Source organism: Suricata suricatta, chromosome X (genome assembly GCF_006229205.1).
Source record: "Suricata suricatta isolate VVHF042 chromosome X, meerkat_22Aug2017_6uvM2_HiC, whole genome shotgun sequence".
Lineage (NCBI taxonomy): Eukaryota > Metazoa > Chordata > Mammalia > Carnivora > Herpestidae > Suricata > Suricata suricatta.
The window spans coordinates 73,048,236-73,072,097 of NC_043717.1; the positions used below are offsets into that span (position 1 = coordinate 73,048,236).

Below are 23,862 nucleotides of genomic sequence, written 5' to 3' on the forward strand. Positions count from 1 at the left end.
GGGAGCGGGGCCGGGGCGGCCCGAGGCCTCCAGCGTACCGGCTGGCCCGGCGCGGGCAGTCGAGCGAGTCCCCAGGCGCCTGGGCGCGAGTCTGGGAAAGGGCACCGCAGCCTTCCCACGCTCCCGCGGCCCGTAGCCTCCTTGGCCCGGGCGGCGCCCCTCTGCCCGCCCTCCGCCCGGCGGTGGCTGCTGCAGCAGCCGGGGATGCTGCGGACACCCTGCGGGCGGGGAGGCCAGGCGAAACTTAATGCCTTTTCTGCCAGGGGAGCGATCCTCTGGTCTCCGTCTGGGTGGTTCCTTATTTCTGGCCTAGCTGCGAAACCGGCTCAGTGGGAGAGAGGGAAAACTTAACATTTGTCCAGAGGACAGACTGCGACCGAACTGGGGAGAGGTGGGGTTTTTCCATTCCTGGCTCAGAAGAATTAAGTAACGGCGGAGTCGATTTACAGAAACATTTTTGGTGACGGTAAGGTTTGGGCTACTTAGTACGTTGTATGGTAGCACATTATTTCGTAGAGGGGTCGCCCCCCCACCCCCGCCCCGCAGAACAGGACACTGGGATCCTGGGGTCTTTGGTTTCTCCACTTTCTCTCTTCCACACTCCCCTACCCGCCTGCACGCTCAATTGCCGTCTTCCTGCCTCGTCACACACCTACCTGGCCACCCATATCTCCCACCAGAACCCACCCATCCCCCAGACTGCCCCCCATCAACCCGTGCGCTCGACCTCCCAGCCCTGCAGCCTCTTGCTTCTCAACCAGTTTGCCTTTTTGAGGATTTCCGAGAGTGGGGAGGGTGGATAGTGATGCTTGTATGTTTGTGAGGAGGAGCAGGAATATAGTGGAGACTGTGTCAATAGACAAGTAATGTGTGTGGGTTGATTCCTTGGATTCTTAAGTTGGGCCGTAAGGGCTGCCTTTAACCCTATTCTGTTCCCTCCCAGTACTCTAATCACTTCTCTGGCAATGTTCCAATAGAAGGGGAATGCTGAATAGGGAGATTCCCTCCCCTCTGTCTGGCTTAACCCCAGATAATTACCCCAGCCCTCACATCCCGGGTTTCACCCCTCTCCACTCATCACTGCCCTGAGGGGGAACAGTCTTTGCTATATATATATACATTCCTGCCCAATCAATTAACTTAATACAGATACATAATGTGAATTAGATTTTCCTTGATTGTTCCTCACAACTTGATTTATGTGGTGGAAATACAAGTCTAGGAGTCAGGAAGATCAGAGAGTATCCCAAATCTGATGTTACTTTGGCTTTTTGGCCTTAGGACATTCCTATGACCTTTCTTTCATAGTTGATGCACTTGTGTAAAAGGCGTAATATTGTATACTGGGTATTGTGAGTCTTGGCTTGGTCCTTTGAAGATGAAAGGGTTCTATAAACCCTCAGCATTATACTTTTCAAATAAAGTACTTCATTTACCTTTTATTGGGATAATGGATTTGACTGGGTGTAAGTAGGAACTCCAGATTACTGGAAACCTTCACTTGCCATTATTAGCTCCCCTGGGAGCCAAATCTATCACCACACTTAGGTCCCACGTCTCTTTTTTTGTTTTGTTTTGTTTTTGCATGTACGACTGAATGAAAACATGCATAACACTAGGCATACAGAGTAAAAGCGATTATTTTAAGTTGAGGTTTGAATCATATCTAATGTACTCCAACCTAACAATCTGAGTCAGACTCCTTTGAAAACATAACCTCACCCATTTTTAGCCTGTATGGGGGCAGTTAATTTCTACTGAAATGATTTCTACAGAAATCATTTTTTCTACAGAAATCACTTCAGGCATGGCAGTATGTATAAGCATGATTAGCATCTAGCAGCAGTGAGTCCACAGTATTTATTAAGTATCTACAGTGTGCCGAGTTCTCTGCTGACTGGGCTGAGGCCCCAGTCTTGGCCTGATATTTTGGCCTGCTTACTTGAGGCCTGTCTCCTTACTTGCAGCTCCAAGAGTAGGACAGGGAGGAGGCAGGCAGAGGTAGAGGCTCAGGGACACGAAGGGGCCATTGTTCCCCTCCCTCTCTCATGACCGAGAGACTTCTCCTCAAGCATGTTGTACCTTGCAGGTTTCCCCACGCCCCACCGGGAGGCCATGCCACAAATCAGAGTGACTTGGTCGCTTCGCAAACAGTATCCTCTGAGCAGTGCAAATTGATTTAGCTGAAATTGGTTTAGTTAATCCCTCCTCTAAGAGCAGGACAACTCGCTCCAACTTGCAGATCCTAAAGTAGTGCCAATGGAGTCTCATAATTGCATCCAAAAATTGCTCTGGGTAGTGAGCCCGTCCATTCCCTCCTCCCTCCTCCCATAAAATCTGCTGGCACCATGACAGTTGAGAAGGAAACAGCAGAAGGAATATGTCTTTATCACTCAGCAAACCCCATTGGCTCGGTGAAGAGGGGGAGAATGCCCTCTTTTCTGTCAGTCTCTTAGCACTCAGGTTCTCTCTTTCCCACCAGGGACACAGCCCCCAAAAAGAGGAGAAGGCAGGGCTGAGGCAGAAGTGTGTCTCGAATGGCTGTTCCCAGGGTTACCTGCTTGGCCTCCTGTGTGTCTGTCATTCAATCCTTAGGGATCTTGGTAACTCCCTAGCTGTGGGGCCATGTGATTTGGCTGTTAGTGGAGGCCAGGGGGTGCTTCATTTCCGTTTAGCATTTTTCGTCTTCTCTTGTGTGCAAAGGGGAAGGCGTTTGCAAAATGCCTCCTTACTTGAGCTGGGGGTCTTGATTTAGGGCATGGCATCGGCAGAATATGATGTGTAACATGTTCATGCTGGATATACAGCAGTTCAGGAGGGTTTCCCGATCACTTTTTGAGGAATGCAGTGTTGGTACCCAGGTGGTTTTGTGGGAATCTCTGTATTTGGGGTCTCTCTAAAAATGTTGTGTTCATCACTGAGCAGTATAGGGAAGGGACTTGAGACCAGTGTATTGGATCATGTCTATGAATGACAGGACCAGATCAGTGGTACTGGGACCAGAAACTCCCAACTCCCAATTAGTCCTTGGTGCAGACCGCTCGCCCCCTCTTTATTTCCCATCTCTTCCAACAATCGGTATGTTTTCCTATTTTCCATCAATGAAAGCTCTGCTAAAAGTCTTCCCGTGGGCACTAGAAGTCTGTGGCTCCTCATACTATTTCTTCTTTTCCATCTCCCCCTTCTCCATGACCATAGACTGACATAATCTTTAGGGTAGTTGATTGCCCAGCTCCTGCATTTCCCTTACAAATTCTGTGAGTTGCTAAGAGTTGCTAGATGGTTAGTGTGGGTGGTGGAGGGATTTGGAGCAGTGTACCAACATCCCACCACTCCCTGCTCCTTGTGGGGCTCACCTGAGTGCACATAAAGGTGTGGGTTCAGTCTACATGGGTTAGCAAAGTATCCTTAGGTAAGACTTGGCCTGCTTCGGTTCTTGTCTCCCTGCAGAGCTCTGACTGCTTGACCTTGGGCTTTGTCTCAGCCTCTTTCCTGCAGGTCAGACTCCGCTGGTTGATGAACAGCGTCCCCAGTCTTCGGATCTTTTCTCTTACAGAGACCAAATGATCTGATAACAAACCCATTATACAAATGAAAATCCTCCTGAAATGGAAAAATCCAGTATTTACAGTTTCCCCAGTTAGGAGCATAATGTCCAGGCATGATAGACAATGCTAATGTAGGACAGTGACGTGTCTGAATGTATACAGCCCAGAGATAGAAAAATGATTTACGCTGCAGAATCTTCAATCGCTTTGTTCAGTGTTGCTAGGATCCATGTGATTCCCCAGGGAGTAGAAGCTTGATTTCAAATAGGCTTCTGTTTTCTGTCCCTTGTTTCTGACCTGAACTTGGGATGCTCTCAACCTAACATTCAACAGTATGCCCTACATACATATATTGCCAATTTTATTCTGTAGAAGTAGAGAGAACTGCCCATCCAGGTGTGTCGCTGAGCATTTAAAAACTTACAAATGTTTCACTGGGTTAGATAGGTTGGGAAAAGCAGTTCTAGATGGAACCTGTACTGCCAGCAAGCAGAAAGTAAATTAAGTTTGTTCTCCCAACCTTGCAACTGCCAGTGTATCTTGCATTAAGATAAAGGTGTTATGAACTGTACTTAGGCTTCCTGTTAATTATCATGTGTCACCTTGGCAAATCCTTTCCTTGGTTCCCTACATTAATCTTACGTGTTTGTAGCAAATGTAGGACATTTTTGTTCTGCTATTGTGATAATTCATTTTTTTATTAAAAAATTTTAAATGCTTCTTTTTGAGAGAGAGAGAGAGAGAGAGAGAGAGAGAGAGAGAGAGAGAGCGCCAGCCAGAGAGAGAGAGAGAGAGAGAGAGAGCGCCAGCCAGCCAGCCAGCCGGGGAGGTATATAGAGAGAGGGAGACACAGCATCCAAAGCAGGCTCCAGGCTTTCTGAGCTGTCAGCACAGAACCCGATGTGGGATTTGAACCCACGAACTGCAAATTTATAACCTGAGCTGAAGTCAGAGGCTTAACCCACTGAGGCACCCAGGCACCCACTGTGATATTCATTTTAATGTTTATGATGACCATATTATATGAAATGGCCAATGGTTGGATTTAGGAACTAATTATTGTAAAGAAAACATCATTAAATCCACATACTATAAAATATTAAGTAGGCTTTAATAATCTTTTAGACGGGAACTGGCTTTGGTACTCTCTGTAAGTCGGTAATCAACCCCCAGTTCTTAGCTCTCCCTGTGCATGATAAAAGCTGAAAGGAAGGAGAGAGATAGTTCTTTCTTTGGTGGGGGTAGGATCTCCAGTCTAACAGGGGAGACATATGAGCATAAGAAATACCACAATCAGACACATGGTCCTCCAGAAAACTCGTGGGGGAGTGTGACTGTTCTCCATCATGCCAACCATGTGTTTGAGACGATTTTCCAAATATTTGCTGCTTTTCCCTCAATAACTTGTTTTGTATCTGTCATCTGTGAATGTATGATGAGAATATCTGTATTTTTTAAGCCAGTTAATAATTTTCTTTTATCCACATGTGATCCTCATAAGAGCCTGTGAACTGGGTAGGGCAGGTATTTTTTTAATCCATTATCTGTGGCCCAGATAGTTTAAATGTCTCACCCAGGATCACTCAGCTAATTCAGTTTAGAGCCAGGACTCTAACCAAGCTCTATTAGGAGGATCAAATGACATAATGGCATTGGAACCATTTTGAAAGTATAAAATGGTATGCAAGTGTGAGATGGCTGTTATTATTATTATTTATGCTTACTGACCACCTAGCCTCTTTTTTTCTGGGTTTCTGTTTGCAGTCTGTTCCCCTTTAGGGTGAGAATTCTATGCCTTGGCTGCCTTTTAGGTTCCCAAATGATCTTCTTTTTAGCTTCAAGGGGTCCTTTCCTACTAATAGCATTCCAGGATAAGGTTGTCTTCCTTTTCAGTTCCGAAAGATGTTCTCATTGGTTTGTCCTCCCATGGGACTCCTCTCTCCTTTCGTTGTCCTCTAGGAGCACCCATCATATCTTCCTTGAGGTGGATACACCAGGCAAAACTAGCCCCTGTCATTCAGCATCTTGCCTTAGCCAAAGGAAGGTAATACATTTTTTTCCTTTGATGATGATGCCCTTCACTGGTCAGCCTTTCTAGTCACACTAATAAATAATTTGTGTTTTGAGGAGCTAGTTTTAAATAAGCCACAGTGTCTTACCAATGTGGGAACAGGATAGTAAGAGCTCTATAATAATAGGATGTCAGGGCTGGAAAGTATCTTAAAGAGTTCGTCTGGTGATTCTAGTCCAACTTGAAGGACATTTTATAGTTAAGGAAACATCAGACTAAAGCCGGGACTCATTCTCTCCTCCCCCAAGGCAGGGAGATGGGTTTGTAGTGTTTTAAGGAAAGGCTCCTGCGGCATTCATGTTAATATACTGGAGAATGTTTATTTTACATTAATTTTGTTTTTTAAACAAGTCCTACAGCTCAGCTCAATCCTCATTCTACAGCCCAGAGGTCAGGCTTGGTTTCACACTCATGGTTTCTCTGTGAAGAAGAGGGGACCATGGCTCCTCAGGGAGGTAGTGGGAGCCCAGGACCATGCTCTGCAGATCTAGAAGATGAACACTGGATGGAATATAACTGCTGAAATAAGGGGACTTTTAATTATGTTCAAATCACATTTGAAATAATAGAATTCTGCCAAGCACAGATCATGTTGAAATCAATCTTTCATTTTGTAGCATGGAATGCATTATTTTTATCTTAATCACCTGCACCGAAGCTCCTCTTTTTGTATTTCTAGTTACTCATACAGCCTTATGATACCTTCTTATCTATTTTTTCCCCTCATCGACTTCTGTTTTTCAGGACTCTCAGCCTGAAGGGGGTTCAGGATGAAGATAAGGCAGATAAAAACAGTTTTATAATAGAGAAAGGGCAAATACGTAACCATACATATTTGACTATGTGGCAGTAACTAAGTGAACAAATAAGCGTATTTGCATGTGGGCATTTGTTTCTCAATATGGCACTTGGTAGACCAGCCTGCCCAGCCATTTCATCAGTGCATTTTTATGACAAACCATTGTGTTTCCTGGCAAAAGCTTCCTGATTACCTGTTCTCGGTTCACACTCTATCAAGTTCAAATTCTGTCTTTATCGTTTAGTGCACTCTCTAATTCTGCATAGATTAGTGACTCACAGACATTTTGAAGTTGCAATAATTTGTCATTGTTTCCTTTCTGCCATACTGTTTCTGCCTGTCCTTCCTCAAAGTAGTTGGCGATGTAGGAGTCAAGTATTTGTGTTAGAAGTCTTGTATTCTGTAAACGAATAAAAATTGGGAGCTGAGAGCTTTCTGACATCCATTGATCATTAGGAGTGTTCCAAGGTATTGCCAAACCTGGACGGAGAATCACTGACCTAGAAAAACAATTGAAAGGGGTAAGCAATCCAGTAGGGTTTAGAATGAGTACGTAGTTGCATAGATGGCAGTACTGTGCAGTGGTGAACTGTTCACACTCCAGAGTCACACTCCAGAGTCAGACCTGGGTTTGAATCTGTCTTTTTTTGTTTTGTTTAATTCAGATGTATTTCATGTGTCATAATATATTCACCATTTGACAGTATACAATTTTATGAGTTTTACTATATTCACAAAGTTGTGCAACCATCACTGCTAATGCCTGAACATTTTCATCATCCCCCAAAGAGACTTTGTATCCATTAGCAGTCAACCCCCATCCTTCTCTTTCCCTAGCCCTTGGCAACCACTGATCTACCTTCTGTTTTTATTGATTTGCCTGTTCTGGGCATCACATATAAAGAGAAGCATACAGTTTTTAGCATGATGCTTTCAAAGCTCCTCTATGTTGTAGCATGTTTTAGTACTTTATTATTTTTTTTGCTGAGTAATATTCCATTGTATGGACACACCACATTTGTTTATTCATTCAACAATTGATGGACATTTGGACTATTTCTACCATTTGGCTATTATGAATGTTGCTGCCATGAACATTTGTGTACAAGTTTTTGAGTGAGCACATCTTCAGTTCTTCTAGATCACATGCTAACTCTACATTTAACCATCAGAAGAATTGCTAGACTATTACCTAAAGCAGCTGCACCATTTTACCTTTCCACCAAGAGTGTATGAAGGTTCCAAAATTCCCAAGTCCTGGCTGACAGTTGCTATTTTTTTTAAATTATAGTCATCCTGGTGGATATGAATTAGTATTATAGGCATCCCAATGAGTTTGAAGTGGTGTTTCAGTGTGGTTTTGATTTGCATTTCTCTAATGGCTTATGATGTTGAATATCTTTTCATATGCTTACTAATTATTTATTTGTAAATTATCTTTGGATAAATGTCTGTTCAGATCCTTTGCCCATTTTCTTGGTCTTTTTATCAGTGAGTTTTAAGAGTTCTATATATTTCTAGATATGAGACCCATGTCACGTCTACCACCTGCAAGTATTTTTTCCCATTCTGTGAGTTGTCTTTTCACTTTCTTGATGGCTTGCAACACAGAAGTTTTAAATTTTGGTGAAGTCCAATTTATCTATTTGTCTTTGGTTGCTTGTACATTTGGTATCATGTAAGAAACCCTTGCCTAATTTAATTTCACAAATATTTACACCTGTGTTTCCTTCCAAGAGTTTTATAGCCTCTACACTTTCATTTAGGGTGTTGATTTATTTTGAATTAATTTTTTATGTGGTGTGAGGTAGGGCTCTAACTTCATTTTCTTGCATGTAGATATGGAGTTGTCCCAATATCGTTTGTTGAAAAGATTGTTCTTTCCCCACTGAGTGGACTTGGAATCCTTGTCAAAAGTCACTTGCCCATAAATATAGGAGGATATCTGTTGATTTCGGGATTCTGGGTTGTATTCTGGGTTTGAATCTTAGTTCTGCTACCTGCAAATAAGTGTGGTTTGGGACAAGTTACTTTTTTTTGTAATAATACTACATACCTTTTAGAGGATTATTGTGAAAATTAAAGGAGATAATATATGTAAAGTGTATTATTTAGTGTCTGGCACAAAATAAATGCCAGATACATTTTAAGGTGAAAGGTGTTTAGATAATCAGGAAGGCAGTGAAAATGGGACATAGGTGAAAGGATGCTGAAATATTAGAAGTGACCAGAACAAGGTGGCCTCATAAATGACAGATGAGATGAACAGATGTTTGAAGAAGTTGAAAAAAATATTCAGTTCCCCACTCTCAGCTAAAGCACTTGTGATGATGATAAAACAGAATAGAAACAATATAGAAAAATTACTTACCATAAGCAACAGATTGTAACCATATTCTATTATTCTTGGTAGAGCTGAAATTCATAAGGTGGGTTATTTTAGAGCACTGGTATTTGACTTTTTCTGTCAAGCACCCTTTTTTTCTTGCATTAAGTTTTTTTTTTCACTTTTTATTTGCAAAAGAGCATGAGTGGAGGAGCGAGAAGAGGGAGAGGGAGGGAGAGAGAGAATCCCAAGCAGGCTCCTCACTGTCAGCGCAGAGCCCGATGCAGGGCTCGAACCTACGAACCATGAGATCATGACCTGAGCCAAAATCAAGAATCAGTCACACAACTAACTGACCCACCCAGGCGCCCCATCAAGGAATCTTTTGAGAACATTTTGAATGCTGGGACAACCCTCTCCTCATGAGACTGTATATATGAAAAACACACAACATTCTTTAAACAGTTCTAGGAGGTTCAGAAATCCCTGGTTGAAAATTCTATTTTGACCTTATTCAAGGCAATGCTGACCCATAGCATACTTTCCCAAGCTTAATTTCATAGTCAGGTTCAAGTGCCACACTTACTCAGGAACAATATTTAAGGTTTCAGGGAAATTCAAAGAGCTTTTCCGCTTGTATGGAAGGGTTTGTATGGCACCCTCCTAAGTAAGACTTAGAAGAGTACCACAAGTACTCAAATTGTTTTTGTATAGGTTTGAACGCGTAGACATCTTCCAGCAATGCTTCTGACCAACTGTCATTTAAAAAAATGTTAACGTTTATTTATTTTTTTGAGAGAGAGACACACAGCTTGAGTGGGGAAGGAGCAGAGATTGAGGGAGACACAGAATCCGAACCAGGCTTGAGATCTGAGCTGTCAGCACAGAGCTCGACTCAGGGCTCCAACTCACGAACTACGAGATCATGACCTGAGCTGAAGTCAGACTTAACTGACGGAGCCACCCAGATGCTCCTGACCAACTGTCATTTTGGAGGGGGGCCTTACTCAATTCTCCCAGGTAGCTTTCAGCACAGATGTTGAAGAATGCAGACATGCATTCTGGAAGTGATATAGTAAGAGAAATGCAGTGTGAAGTGGAGTTGGGCCTGGAAGAAAAAGATACGATTCTGGAGGGAACTTGGAATGAGAGTCAGATTCAGAGAAACTGAGGGGGACACAGAGAGACAAAAATAGAAGTGGAAACATGCTGTTTAGAAACCCTCTTGTAAATAGTCAAGATAAACTTCAGTGAAGGAGGTGGGATGATTGAAATAAAGGTGTAAGGGAAAGAGCACAGGCGCTGGCATTAGATTAACCCAGTGCTCTGGGTATGCATAATTCCTGGTTGATTTACTTAACAATGCTGAGCCCCAATTTCCTAACTATAATAAAGTCATGGTAGTACCTTCCTCACAGGATTCACTTTTTTTAAGTTTTATGTATTTATTCTGGGAGAGAAAGAGAGAGAGAGCAGGGGAGGAGCAGAGGGAGAGAGAACCCCAAGCAGATACTACACTCAGTGGGGAGCCTGACATGGGGCTCCATCTCTCAAACCATGAGATTATGACATGACCTGAGCTGAAATCAAGAGTCAGACGCTTAACCAATGGAGCCACGCAAATGCTCCTTCTCACAGGCTTCTTGATTGAATTTAATGAAATAATGTGTGTAAAGTGCTTAACAGTACTCAGCATACAGAAAGTGCTCAATAAATGCTCGGTCCCTTCTTCCAACTTGTACTTTAAGGAATCCTTCACTTAATTATTGAATACCTAGTATTCATGCTATGAATAAAATTTGAAATAGTCAATACCCTCAAGAATCAGGGAAAGTTAGCTGGAGACAAATATGTAAATGAAGTAAAATAGAGTGTTCTGGAACCCACCAGTGGTTGTGGTGATAACTATGTCATTATCATTTACATGATAACCATGTAAAGGAGAAGACTCGTAGGTTTCTAGGATTGGATAGTGATATTCATCAGATAGGGAAAATTGGAAGAAAATCGGATGTTTTGGGGGGAGAATAACAAGCTCATTTATGGACATGTTGAATTTGAGCAGTGGAGCTATCAAAGGCAGTGTTCTCACCCAGAACAAAAGTTGGAATCCATCTTCTCTAACTAAAGTCTCTTCCAATTTTAAGGTTCTGTGATACATGCACATTGTACTTGGTTTACTTTTTCATCTCTACAGGTTAAAGCTGATAGATAATGTAAGCTATGTCTTGCCAGTCAACAATTTTGAGGCACTTGTAAATTATAAAATAAGAATACTGGGTGTCTCATGTTTTAAGAAAGTGGTTATCCAAACATCTGAACTTAACAGACCAACTGAGAGTGACTGTTTTACAAAAAGACTGTCTACTTCTGCAGCCCAGTTTCCTATAGATTTCCCTTAAATAGCTGGTTAGGTTCATGCACTTAAAAGGTTTGATTTAGAAACAGCTTTTAGGAATGCATCTACTGTACTTATTTCACAAGGTATGATTGTACTCAGTGTTTAAGTATCCTATGAGAAGAAGGCTAGGCATAGGTCACTAATTGACAAAATCTGGACAAATATCAGCTGGAAAATCAAAATTTTCCAGCCCTGGTGAGGGTCTCCAGGGCTAGTGAGATGATGAAGAAATGTTATTCAAAAGCAAAAGATGTTTTTCTCTTTTCTATAAATAGGATTAACATTTCCTGTCAATAAGATAGATTTGACCTTAGTTAAGGCTAGCTTAGAACATTTTTGTGTGTTGGTTTTAATTAACAGAAGACCCGTGGCAGTATCTGTATGTTCAGCTCAGAAATATCTATGGGAGAAGAAATAGGTTGACTAAGAGATTAGTTTCATGTAAATTGGATGATATCTTTTACTCTCTGATGCACATACCAAAATGAAAGCTACCAGGTCTGAAAATTTCTGGCTTCTCACCTTGCAAATTAATTTATATCTGGATGTTGATTCACATCTTGTTACATTTTAAGACACATGGGGAGGTGAACTCCATTACATTAGACCTGTGCTAATTCAGTGGGTGTCTGATAGTTAAATTCAGCTGAAACCACAAGGTCATATGTCGTCATTATTGATCAGCAGCTATTACTGAGTTAGTTGAACAGTTGAAATGATTTCTCATTGCACTTGATGAGAGGAAGGGTTTTCTGGAGGTGAGGAAAGGAAGCAGATACTAGCATCATTTGTCTCTAGTAGTTCAGTTTATTAGAAATGGGATAGAACAGGAATTTCCATGAGTGGTAACAGGAAGCAATTAAAGTTCACACTCTGAAGAGTGTATTATTCTGCCCCGAGAAGTACATTCTTCTGCAGCTCACTCTTAGTTTTTACACAGGCTCTCAGAATGGAATCATTTCAAGAGCCAGAGACTTAGCTTGAAATATGGCCTGATTTGCCTTCCACTAGATGTGAAATAGGTTCAGCTCCTATATTTTACTTTGAAGTAAAATACAGACCTATATTGGAGAGTGGAGATTGAGAATTTTGCATAGCCTCAGGCTTGTCATAGTTCAGGACAAGAGATGGCAGTCGATAATATGTGACCGGCATGAGCCAGTATTGTGAGCTGGACTAGTAATGTCGACCAGTAAACCAGGACTCAGAGGTGGCCACTTGGTTCTCTTTATTGGCGCAGGAAAATAAACTCACACATTTGTCAACCACAAGGTGTGAAGAGGAGAAAGGCTTTTTGATTAACGCCTAGATCGATCTCTTCGCTATTGCTCCAGCATCGCTGGGGAGTCTAGCATGTAAAGCTTCCATTGGTTAGTGTATAAATAGGCTGCAACCACTTTTCCTTTGGAAATGCTTAGTGACTCTTGCTTTGTATTCCTTGCAGGTGAAAGCCCAGCCTCTGCGGTTCTTAATGCCCCAGCAGGATTATTTTCACTAAAGATGGAAACACTGGAGTCTGAATTGACCTGTCCAATCTGCCTAGAATTGTTTGAAGACCCCCTTCTGCTCCCTTGTGCCCATAGCCTCTGCTTCAGCTGTGCCCATCGAATCTTGGTCTCGAGCTGCAGCTCTGGTGAATCCATTGAACCCATTACCGCGTTCCAGTGTCCGACGTGCAGGTATGTTATCTCGCTGAACCACCGGGGCCTGGACGGCCTCAAGAGGAATGTGACTCTGCAGAACATTATTGATCGCTTCCAGAAGGCTTCTGTCAGTGGGCCCAATTCCCCAAGTGAGAGCCGCCGGGAGAGGACTTACAGGCCCACCACTGCCATGTCTAGTGAGCGAATTGCTTGCCAATTCTGTGAGCAGGACCCGCCAAGGGATGCCGTGAAAACATGCATCACCTGTGAGGTCTCCTACTGTGACCGTTGCCTGCGGGCCACACACCCCAACAAGAAACCTTTCACCAGCCACCGCCTGGTGGAGCCAGTGCCAGACACACATCTTCGAGGGATCACTTGCCTGGACCATGAGAATGAGAAAGTGAACATGTATTGTGTATCTGATGACCAATTGATCTGTGCCTTATGCAAACTGGTGGGACGTCACCGAGACCATCAGGTCGCATCCCTGAATGACCGATTTGAGAAACTCAAGGTAAGGGATCTGGGACATATCCCTTACCCAACTTGGTCTCTTTACACACAGTTGTACGGTTAGCAAGCTCCCTAATAAAGCTAGATCCACTTTTCCTGTATGACAAGTCAGTACCCTCCAAGTTGTTCTCATAAGGAGTAGCCTCTGCCCACTTGCAAACTCTCACTGGAACCTGTTCCATCCGTTGTGTACACCTCCTTGTATTCATTCACCTTCGGCCAGTTCTGGATGGGTTAGCCCCTGGCCCACCACACCAGTAGTCCGTCCAGGGAAACAATGCTATCTGTCCTCTTTCAGTGACACATTGCACACTACATATCTTTGTCATGATCTTTCCACCTGTTCTTTTAAGTATGTGAGCACCTGTGTGGGTGTGCTCTAATTAGCATATGTGCAGATATGCATGTGTATGGGTATAGTAGCAGGAAGGTTGGGTGTGTCTCTGTGGAGGTGTGAGTTGAGGTATATGGAGGTGAGATTTTTGTCGACGACAGTGGGTATGTGTTTGTATGCTCAGTATGCTAAAGCAAGAAGTGTTTGGCATTGGCCTCTTGCTACAAATTGCTATCAAGCTCTTAACATGGCGCTAATTCTAAGCCTGTCTTAAACAAAACAAAACAAAACAAAACAAAAACACATAAACAGACAAAAAAGGAACCTCAGTTTACCACAAACTCAGGAGGGTTGATCCAATGTCAGACCTAAAAAATTTAAGCCAAAAGGCAATAAATACTTAATCCAGTATCAGATTTTGTGCCAGTGTTCATTTTTGTGGGTTGCACACTGAAGCAATTGGTTGCATTCCCCGCCTTGGAAGTTCCTAGTCTTTTCATTTATGTTCAGTGGACAGAGTATTCTGAAGGGGTTGTGCCATATGATATTAATGTGCAAGTCTCAGTGCCTAATTTGTAAAACCTTACTACGTCACATTGATGTTAACAGTGTCAGCTCCGGCCATTTTTCTTTTTCTTTTTTAATTTTTAATGTTTACTTATTTTTGAGAGAGAGAGAGCAAGTGGGAGAGAGGCAGACAGAGAGGGAGATACAGAATCCAAAGCAGGCTCCAGGCTCTGGGCTTTCAGCACAGAGCCCCACTCAGGGCTTGAACTCATGACCCATGAGGTTATGGCCTGAGCTGAAGTCGGACACTTCACCAACTGAGGTACCCAGGTGCCTCCCACCCTCTGGCCGATTGTCTTATTGCCATTGCCTGCCGGCTGTGTGGTTTAACTTCTCTTAAGAAGGGAGCTATTTAGCAGAAATTCCAGAAAAGTAAAATGTTTAAATGACTGATAAAGTTACTACCTCAAAATAGAGACTGGATATATAAGCCAGTTTGGAAGGAAGACCCACATAGAATGGAAGGAGGGCAAGAAGGTAGCGGAGATTTCCCTCTTGCCATGCTCTGAAAAAGTCAGGGTAATTTATCTAAAAAGTTTATGAAGCGAGGGTGCCTGGGTGGCTCAGTTGGTTAAGAGTCAACTCTTGATTTCAGCTCAGGTCATGATCTCATGGTTCATGAGTTTGAGCCCCGCTGTCAGTGCAGAACCTGCTTGGGATTCTCTCTCTGCCCCACCTCCCCTTTTTCTTTCTCAAAATAAATAAATAATCTTAAAAAATAAGTACAAATTTTATGAAGTTGGTGAAAGTAGCAATACTCAGAGCAGGATATCTTTTCCCTTCTGTAATTTGCTGGAGGTAATATCGAGAGCAGTCACTTTGACAATGGTTTGTGCATTTTTTGATTTTTATTTATATCTAATATTTACAAATTAGTACAAAGCTCAGTGTTTATCTGTTGCTTTCACTCGATGAGAATGATATTTTGCAGAGAGGAATAACTGCAGAGATAACTGCAGAGAGGAATAATCTCATTCAGTTCTTAGAATCTTAAGATGCTGGCCTTGCTCTTGGTCTAGTTGAAGCCTTCCACTTTAATGTGGCGTAAACTAAGACATTGATAGGTTAAGTGATTTGGTCAAAGTCACAGAATTGGACCTGGAACTCAGCTTCTAGACCCTGACTTAGGTATCCTTTCTACTATGGCCTGCTGCCTTTGTTTTGGACCTAAGTTTTGCCCATGAAATGTGATTTGAAACTTAACTCTATGCTCTGGCAATTGAACATTTCATGGGTCACAGATAAACGATTAACAGCATGGGCGGGGGGGGGGACACACTGTATAAACTTACAGCCTCATAATGGCAAGAGATGGGGGTGGGATTGCAGAAAGAGTGGGGGATATGGAGAGGATGGAACATTCTCTGCCAAATATTTGCAGGTGTTGGAACTATAATAAGGCATTGGCCTTGAGAAATACTCCAGCCAGAAAAATCTGTATCCATATGTACGGTTGAGATAACAAAAGACTGCATAGAATGAGCCTGTATCTCTAGAACACCACCTTTTTGAAAACATCCGAAAACATGAAAACATTGGATGATTGATTAGATATTTGGCACCATGCAGCTACAGCCCTAAGTCTCCAGGCTGGGATGGAGCACAGAAGTATTTTACCAAAAAAAATACTGTAGTCTGTAACTAATAAGAAATTTTTGGAGTAAGAAGGGCCAGATTTTGAATTGTTCCCCTTTAATATTTTTAGGAAATGTGCGGAAAATTCTGATTATAAATTAAGTGGAAACTTCTTTTGCTCATGTTTGGACCGAGAGTGGAAACATATGAATCATTCCCAACCGTGTGGTTTGTTATGTTGTCTGGAACATCTTGGACTTTGGGGAGGGAGAGGTATGTGTGTGTGTGTGTGTGTGTGTGTGTGTGTGTGTGTGTGTGTGTGTTGGATATGTGGGGATCACTGGTTTGGTTTCCAAGTATAAAAGGCTATTAGTTCTCCACATTGAGTGGAGAGGAAGTCTGACTTTTAGTGTCACATATACTCACTTCGTTAGGTTCCTTTTAAGTTAGAAAAGCATTTAGAATTCTCCCCTAAATGTGCTGGATTCTTCCCCCAGGAGAAAGGAGAAAGCTGTTTGTCAGAAGCTACAGGGGTGATGGCCTTGGGCATAGTCTGCTGGCCCTGAGGGGAGCATGGGAGTCCTACAGGAGAAGAGGAAGCATGATAGTATATATATATCTAGGGGTTTTATTTTCTGGCCAGTAAGTGAATTGTGTTTATTTGTTGTTGTTTTTTTAAAATGTTTATTCATTTTTGAGAGACAGACAGAGACAGAGCCCAAGCTGGGGATGGGCAGAGAGAGAGGGAGACACGGGATCTGAAGCAGGGTCCAGGCTCTGAGCTAGCTGTCAGCACAGAGCCCGATGCGGGGCTCGAACCCACGAACTGTGAGATCATGACCTGAGCTGAAGCCAGATGCTCAACCAACTGAGCCACGCAGGTGCCCCTAATTTCTCTTCATTTGTACTTTTTGGTTCTGGAGCTTGATTTTGCCTGGATAACTACCTTTTTGTACTAACCTCCCTGAGTCAGAATAGTGGTCTCTAGTATTTATTGTTTGATAAAGAATAAACAAACTGTTATGTTATAAAATGAAAAGTCAGAATAACTAGAGGCCAGCCTGTTTTCTTAACATGTACCCAAAGTGGATAAGAGGGTTTGGGATACTTAACTCTGGTTTATTATCCTTATTTAGTTGTCCATTCTAACTACTTGTCCTTCAGAAGGTTTCTTACTAGTGGTTCAATTAAATTCATCAATTTCAAAGAATAATTTTGTCCGTGGCAGTTACTACAATAGTAAGGCCTATCAGAGTAATTATTTTCTCCATTACTTCTTTTCATTTACTAGGCCCAACATATAATCCCAGTTTGTGATATGTGCCCTGTATCTATAAAAATGCTTCACATATTAGGGTTTTCATTGTCATGAGTTTCTCCCCTTAGAAAGCACTGATATTATTCCATTAATAAGGGTTGGCTTTATAAAAAGAGGTCATGTTTCAATGGGTCTGTATTGATGACAGATCTCAACTGGTTACCCGAAGTCTTGTACCATTCGGTTTCGGTGCTGCCCATCTATCTTTCCCTGCTACCGCTGTCAGACATACTACCTTCATCTGCCCAGACGAGTCTCCTAACAGTCTGCTAGACATCCCACTCATTCTCTGTTTTAACTCTTAACATTGACTCACGCTCTTCTCTTGACCTCCTGAGGAATCCCGCCTACTCAAGTTCTCAACTGAACCCATACAAGGCCACTCCAACACACCCCAACAGTACCATACATTCCTTGGGGCCAGGCACAATGTCTTTGTTTCCTCAGTATTCTTCCTACTGTCTTGCACACATGGTAAGTATATGCTCAAGAAATCCAAATGAATTAAATCTTTATACTGGATCTACAGGAAGTATGCCAGCATCTGTAGCTTGCGTTAGATCTCATCTTGTAAGATGGAAATCTGCCTTGCCATTATGAATACTTTAGAAGTCTGAAGAGAATCTCCTATGCACTACTGATAGTGTTCAAAGCCATAACGTTAGCAAAAGTATGACATGTCCTTAATTCTAAGTGCCTATTCATTTGAATTGCTGGATTTTCCAACTGCAAACATCTGTATAAATCAGATGCAATTATTATAATTCTCTTTGAGAGTGATGTCTTCACATTTCCATGCCCACAGCCTGCCAAAAATATAGCTGATGGAAACCAGGGGGGAATAGAGGAATTTCCTGAAAGGAATAAACAAGCACATTTTCTTTTTCTCATTACATTTCCACAAATTCATTACTACAAATAATTCTTAAAAGCAGTTACATTTACATATCAGGGATCTATCTTGTTATAAAATATGACCTGGAACTAGAGTAAACTTTTTGTTATGGGAAAGTAAAACACACACACACACACACACACACACACACACACACGGAAAGAGAGGCTGAGACAGAGAGAGCTAAAGATTGCTAGACAAAGAGAAAGGAGATATGAGACTTGGAGAATGTTCAAAGGAAAGCCACAATGAGAGTTAAAAGGTTGGAAAATATGATATGCTAGAATCTTATCAGAGCTGATTACTTGCCCTTCTTCCTACTCTGTCACTCTGTCATCCACCCACCCATTCTCACTCAGACACCACCTTCTTCCAGTCATTTGTCTGCTCACCCACTTGACACCCACTTCTGTCTGCCAAGAAAGATGGCCTCTCAACTTATCTACCAATGGGCATTTGACAGTTTCAGAACCAGCATACCGATTCGTATAAAAGAATAATCTCTTTATGAAGGCCTGGGTTGAGAGAGGGTGTATTTGCATACATATGTACGTGTCACCATGTAGGAGTGTGTATATTTCTGCATGGCTGAGTGGCTGGGAATGACTCTGTTTGTATACCTATACATATCTATAAATGTGTGTCACTGCAAGTGAGGCAGAGAGAGCGTCTGTGTTAATCCTCTGTGGGCATATCTGTGGATAACTTGGATATGAGGGAACCATGAGCATAAGGCCATAAGCATTGTCCCTTTAAGAAGGGTTATGGCCTCAGTAGAACCTATCCTGAGATTAAGGGTCTCCCTGGTAAATGAGCCATATCATAAGACCTCATGATAAGAAAAATCTTCAGTGACACCAGGTTGGGTTACCATAGGTGAGGGAACAGGAAAAAGTTTTCCTCAATTTCACTCACTTAGGTATTGAATCACTGTAGTGAAATGTAATATGAGTGAAGCATTCGAGTCCAGATTTGCACTCTCTTAAGATATGGTAGTGGACACGTATGTATGTGGGTGAGGGTAATATCTATCATGGGGTTTCTAAATTAGCTACACTAGCCTTCAACTCATGATCATAAAATCATTCTTGCTTGTAGTTCTGGCTTCTCTGTGGTCCAGGAAAAGGAAGTCCTTGAGCCCAAAACAGGGAACCAGGAATGAGTTTGTTCAGAGAAGAGGGTCAGACTAGAGAGAGACTGAAGGACAGATTGACAGGACTTGGTGAATGACTGTGTGGTTACAGAGGATGGAGAGAAAGAAGTAAAAAAAAAGTGATTTTGAAGTATGAGATGTCTTGAAGAACAGTGGATCGGGGATAGAAGTGGGGAGATTAGGGAGGGGCTGGCAGTTTGGGTGGGATGATTTAACTTCAGATTTGAGTTTGATACGATCATAGGTCATCCAATGTGCATTCACTCATCCAATATTTCCTGAACACCTATTAGATGTCAAGAATCAGAAGGGATGTTGGGGTTATAGTGATAAAGACAGCACAGTCCCAGCCCTAGTGGAGCTTTCAGCTTACTCTGAGGTGACAGAGAGTTAAGGACACAATTACAAAACAGTGTGGTGATGTTCTGTGACTGTGGAAGCACAAGGGATTGAGAGAGAGAGAGCACAGGAGGGACATCAAAAGAGACTTTGGGCAGGGGGTTGGATGCCCAGTTGGGGGACAGGGTTGGAGTAAGGAACCCCTGCTCCAGCAGGGAGAAAACAGTTTGCTCAGATAGCTGGAGGAGAGAAAGCATGGGGTACTCTCAGAACCGAAAGGGCAAATGTTCTAGAAGGAGTTGAAATTCAGGCCTTTGTGGTCACTGAAAGATCAGGGCTAGAGACATTAGATCCATTAGCATGTAGGTAGAGGCATGCAGAGGTGAGCTGAATGAGGGCCCAGGACAGCCTTGCAGCACACTCAAGGTCTAGAAGGTAGATCTGAAGGAAGTGCAGGTGAAGGAGAAAGAGGAGAATGTGCATGACAGGCAGCAGCTGAAGGTGAACAGTTCAAGCAGAATACAATATTGAGGACTCCAGAAAAGCAGAGTTAGCTTTGGGGCTCACTGTTCCATTATCAAAATAAACACTGGATTTAGGTTTTTAGTACAGGTTTTCTTTAAGAGGGTCCAAATAACAATATACGCATTTACGTTAGACATTGAACCATGCTGTGCACCTGAAGAGAGGAGAAAGAAAAAAAAATGCAGGATCGTCCATTAAACATTCCTGATAAGAGCCCTATGGGAGGCATGGGTCTTTGCTGAATGATTTCAGAACATTCTAGAAAGAAGCAGGATGGCCACCTGGTTCACCTGGCTTGAGGAGCACTCTGGCAATTCTCTAACAAACCTCAAGTAGAGTAGACCTTGCACATCCAGTATATCACCTGTATCTCATTCTGGGACATAGCCCCATGCCTGTACGACAGCAAATACATGTTTGGGGAAGGAAGACACTCCGGCATAAGGGTGTGGGCTTCAGTTGGTGGACCAGATGGTGTGTTCTGCTGTTGAAAGGCCATATGTAATTGATACATAAAGTGACAGACTGAAGCGAAAGCAAAGTGAGTATTTTAAGACAAGCAGTTAAAAAAAGAAAGCAGAATGTGACCCCAAAAATATGCTAAGATTTTTGGCTACTGGCTTTTGGAATAGTTGGGAACATCACTGAGCAGACAGGATGTCAGAAAAAGAGCATGTCGATAAATAGTAACGGGGTCACTGGCTCAGGTCATTTTTAAAGATGATGTTGTCTTCTGCGGATTGGGGAAAGCTCTAGTTTGGGGTACATCGGCCTTTCTTCTCTTCCCTCCTCCCCCTGCCACTCCCAAATTTCAATTCCCCATCACAACAGTTGGGATTTTGTGTAGATTTAAATAATGTTCCCCTGGTACCTTTTAGAAAGCCAAAGACCATACAGGCATTTGGTGGCAATTCTATATGTTTAAATAGAACAAACAGAAAGTATTCACACCTTTTTTAAGCTTGTGAGACTCACTGTAGCAGGTAGGTATGTGTAAGTGTGCTCATGTATGTGTGAGTGCATGTGACTCTACAGACCACAGGTGGCGATTGTGGTCGAGAGTGTGTGCCGTCAGGGGAGTCTCTGGCTTGAAGGAGGAGGTGGTGTTCTGACAGGTAGCTTGGTTTCTTGAGGGAGCCAATGGGAAAGTTATCTGAAACCACCTGTGTCTAGAGAAATGAAAAAAAAATCTCAGCAATTATCTGAGACGGTTAAAGAAGCCATTTCTTTTTATGGGATGCTATCTGGAAGAATAGTCTGGGCCTGGCTTCTCAGAAATGGCAAACATTTTCCTCTTTGTGAAGGGTATAACAGAACACAAAGAGGTCAAGTGTGTATGATACAAATTAAGGGGAAGTTGGATAAAAGTGGAATCAGTGTTGACCGCCAGTATAGCTCAATTGGGCCTTTTAAAATCTCAATTATGCAAATCAGCCAAATATTCCCCTCACGTTGTGCCGTTGAGATGCATGTACAGTTTTGTGAAAGCTGTAATGATGGAATCATCCGGAGGTGAAGAGGGTCTCAGTTTCATAGAGCAAATGGCTTCTCTAACCCTCACACAGGGGGAAGCACGGAAGGACCCAGAGGTAACCTCCTGCAGCAGGAAATGGGAGCTTCATCCTGCTGCCCTGCCAACCTCCTGTCCTCATTTCCTCCCAGCAGATATCTCCATTCCAATCTCCCCTGCCACTTTGGCTCTCTGTCATCGTTCAACTGTTCTAGAAAGCTGCACTAAACTAGGCCTAGACACAGGGAGCCCAGCCCAGTGATTAATTGGACGGCACAAGAGAAGAGCAAAACAAACCAATTTTTAAAAGCCAAACCACAACAACACAACCACGAAGAGTCATGTTGAGTTCTACATATAGAGACTGTCTAATCACACACAAACATACACACACACAGGCACAGGCATGCCCACACAGGCACATGCACACGTGTATTCTCTTGGTCTGCCCCACCAGAGGATAGGCAAGATAATTACTTGGCCAAATCAATGAAATCACTCAAGCCTAGAGTGGTCCAGAATTTCTAGTTCTAAGCGATTTGTCAGTGTGAGGCATGATAAGGAAGGGTGGGAAAATAGATTGCATAATTGTATCAATTCTCTGCTTCCCTTTGCATACGTTCATTATTGAGAATCAATTCCAGTTTGAGAGGAGGCTTTAATTCCTTGTAAATGAATAGGAAGTGAGTAAGTAAATGTTCAGGGTTTTCCTCAAATTATGTCTCGTAATGTAAGAAAACAGTGGCAAAAAGCCATCAACAGATGGTGTTTTCATTAGCCAGAGATTTATTTTTTCAAAGCATTTTCATATTAATGAAGTAAGGTGGAAATTAGAGTCATCTTGTCAGTTCTAGTTCTGTGTTGTTAAAATGTGCTGGTGTTTTACAAATTGCTAGGAGGCCAGAGCAAAATAACCATTTGCCATAATTTTGTGATGGTAACCCAAGGTCCATCATCTAACCAGACCCCAAATTATGTGTTCAGCCATAATTTTTGTTTTCATTGGCTTTACAGAAACTGTGAGTCTCTATTCTGGGCCATAAATGAGGAACACACAGATCTTAGTCATGTTTTGTACTGTGAATTATTAATAGGATGTTTGTTTCATGACAAGCGTTGCAACAGGTTTCATGTACTTGTTAGAAAACCTTTTCCTCATGGAATCCTAAGTTTGAATGGAAACACAATACATTTTGAAACACAGCTTCTTTTTTTTTTCTAAATAGAGTTCTTATTTTTTTCCAATCATTAGCATTTATTTTTAACAACTTGTTTATTTATTTATTTATTTATTTTTAAATAATAGTTTATTATCAAATTAGTTTCCATATAATACCCAGTGCTTCTCCCCACAAGTGCCCCCCACCATGACCATCACATCTTCCCCCTCCCTCTCCCCCTTCAGTCTTAGGTTTGTTTTCAGGATTCAATAGTCTCTCATGGTTTGTGTCCCTCGCTCTCCCCAACTCTCTTTCCACCTTTCCCTCCCTGTGGTCTTCTGTTAGGTTTCTCCTGTTAGATCTATGAGTGCAAACATATGGTATCTGTCCTTCTCTGCTTGACTTATTTCACTTGGCATGACACACTCGAGGTCCATCCACTTTGCTACAAATGGCCAGACTTCATTCTTTCTCATTGCCATATAGTACTCCGTTGTGTATATATACCACATCTTCTTTATCCATTCATCAGTTGATGGACATTTAGGCTCTTTCCATGATTTGGCTCTTGTTGAAAGTGCCACTATGAACATTGGGGTACATGTGCTCCTATGCATGAGCACTTCTGTATCCCTTGGGTAGATCCCTACCAGTGCTATTGCTGGGTCATAGGGGAGTTCTATTGATAGTTTTTTGAGGAACCTCCACACTGTTTTCCAGAGCGGCTGCACCAGTTTACATTCCCACCAACAGTGTAGGAGGATGTCCGTCTCTCCACATCCTCACCAGCATCTATAGTCTCTTGATTTATTCATTTTAGCCACTCTGACCAGTGTGAGGTGGTATCTCAGTGTGGTTTTGATTTGTATTTCCCTGATGATGAGTGATGCTGAGCATTGTTTCATGTGCCTGTTGGCCATCTGGATGTCCTCTTTGGAGAAGTGTTTGTTCAGATCTTCTGCTCATTTCTTCACTGGATTATTCATTTTTTGGGTATGGAGTTTAGTGAGTTCCTTGTAGATTTTGGATACTAGCCCTTTACCTGATATGCCATCTGCCACTATCTTTTCCCGTTATGTCGGTTGCTTATTAGTTTTTTTGATTGTTTCCTTTGCAGTGCAGAAGCTTTTTATCTGGATGAGGTCCCAAGAGTTCATTTTTGCTCTTGATTCCCTTGCCTTT

General features: G+C 42.3%; 1 protein-coding gene across 3 annotated transcripts in view; it reads left to right on the forward strand.

Annotated features, from left to right (window-relative positions):
• Positions 1 to 23,862, forward strand: part of MID2 (midline 2) — a 96,699-nt gene that overhangs the window by 691 nt on the left and 72,146 nt on the right. For all 3 annotated transcript variants that reach the window (XM_029929960.1, XM_029929961.1, XM_029929962.1), the window contains exon 2: positions 12,590 to 13,305. In XM_029929960.1, coding sequence (XP_029785820.1) covers positions 12,646 to 13,305 — 660 coding nt within the window. In that variant the 5' untranslated portion in view covers positions 12,590 to 12,645. The remainder of the gene's footprint in view (positions 1 to 12,589; positions 13,306 to 23,862) is intronic.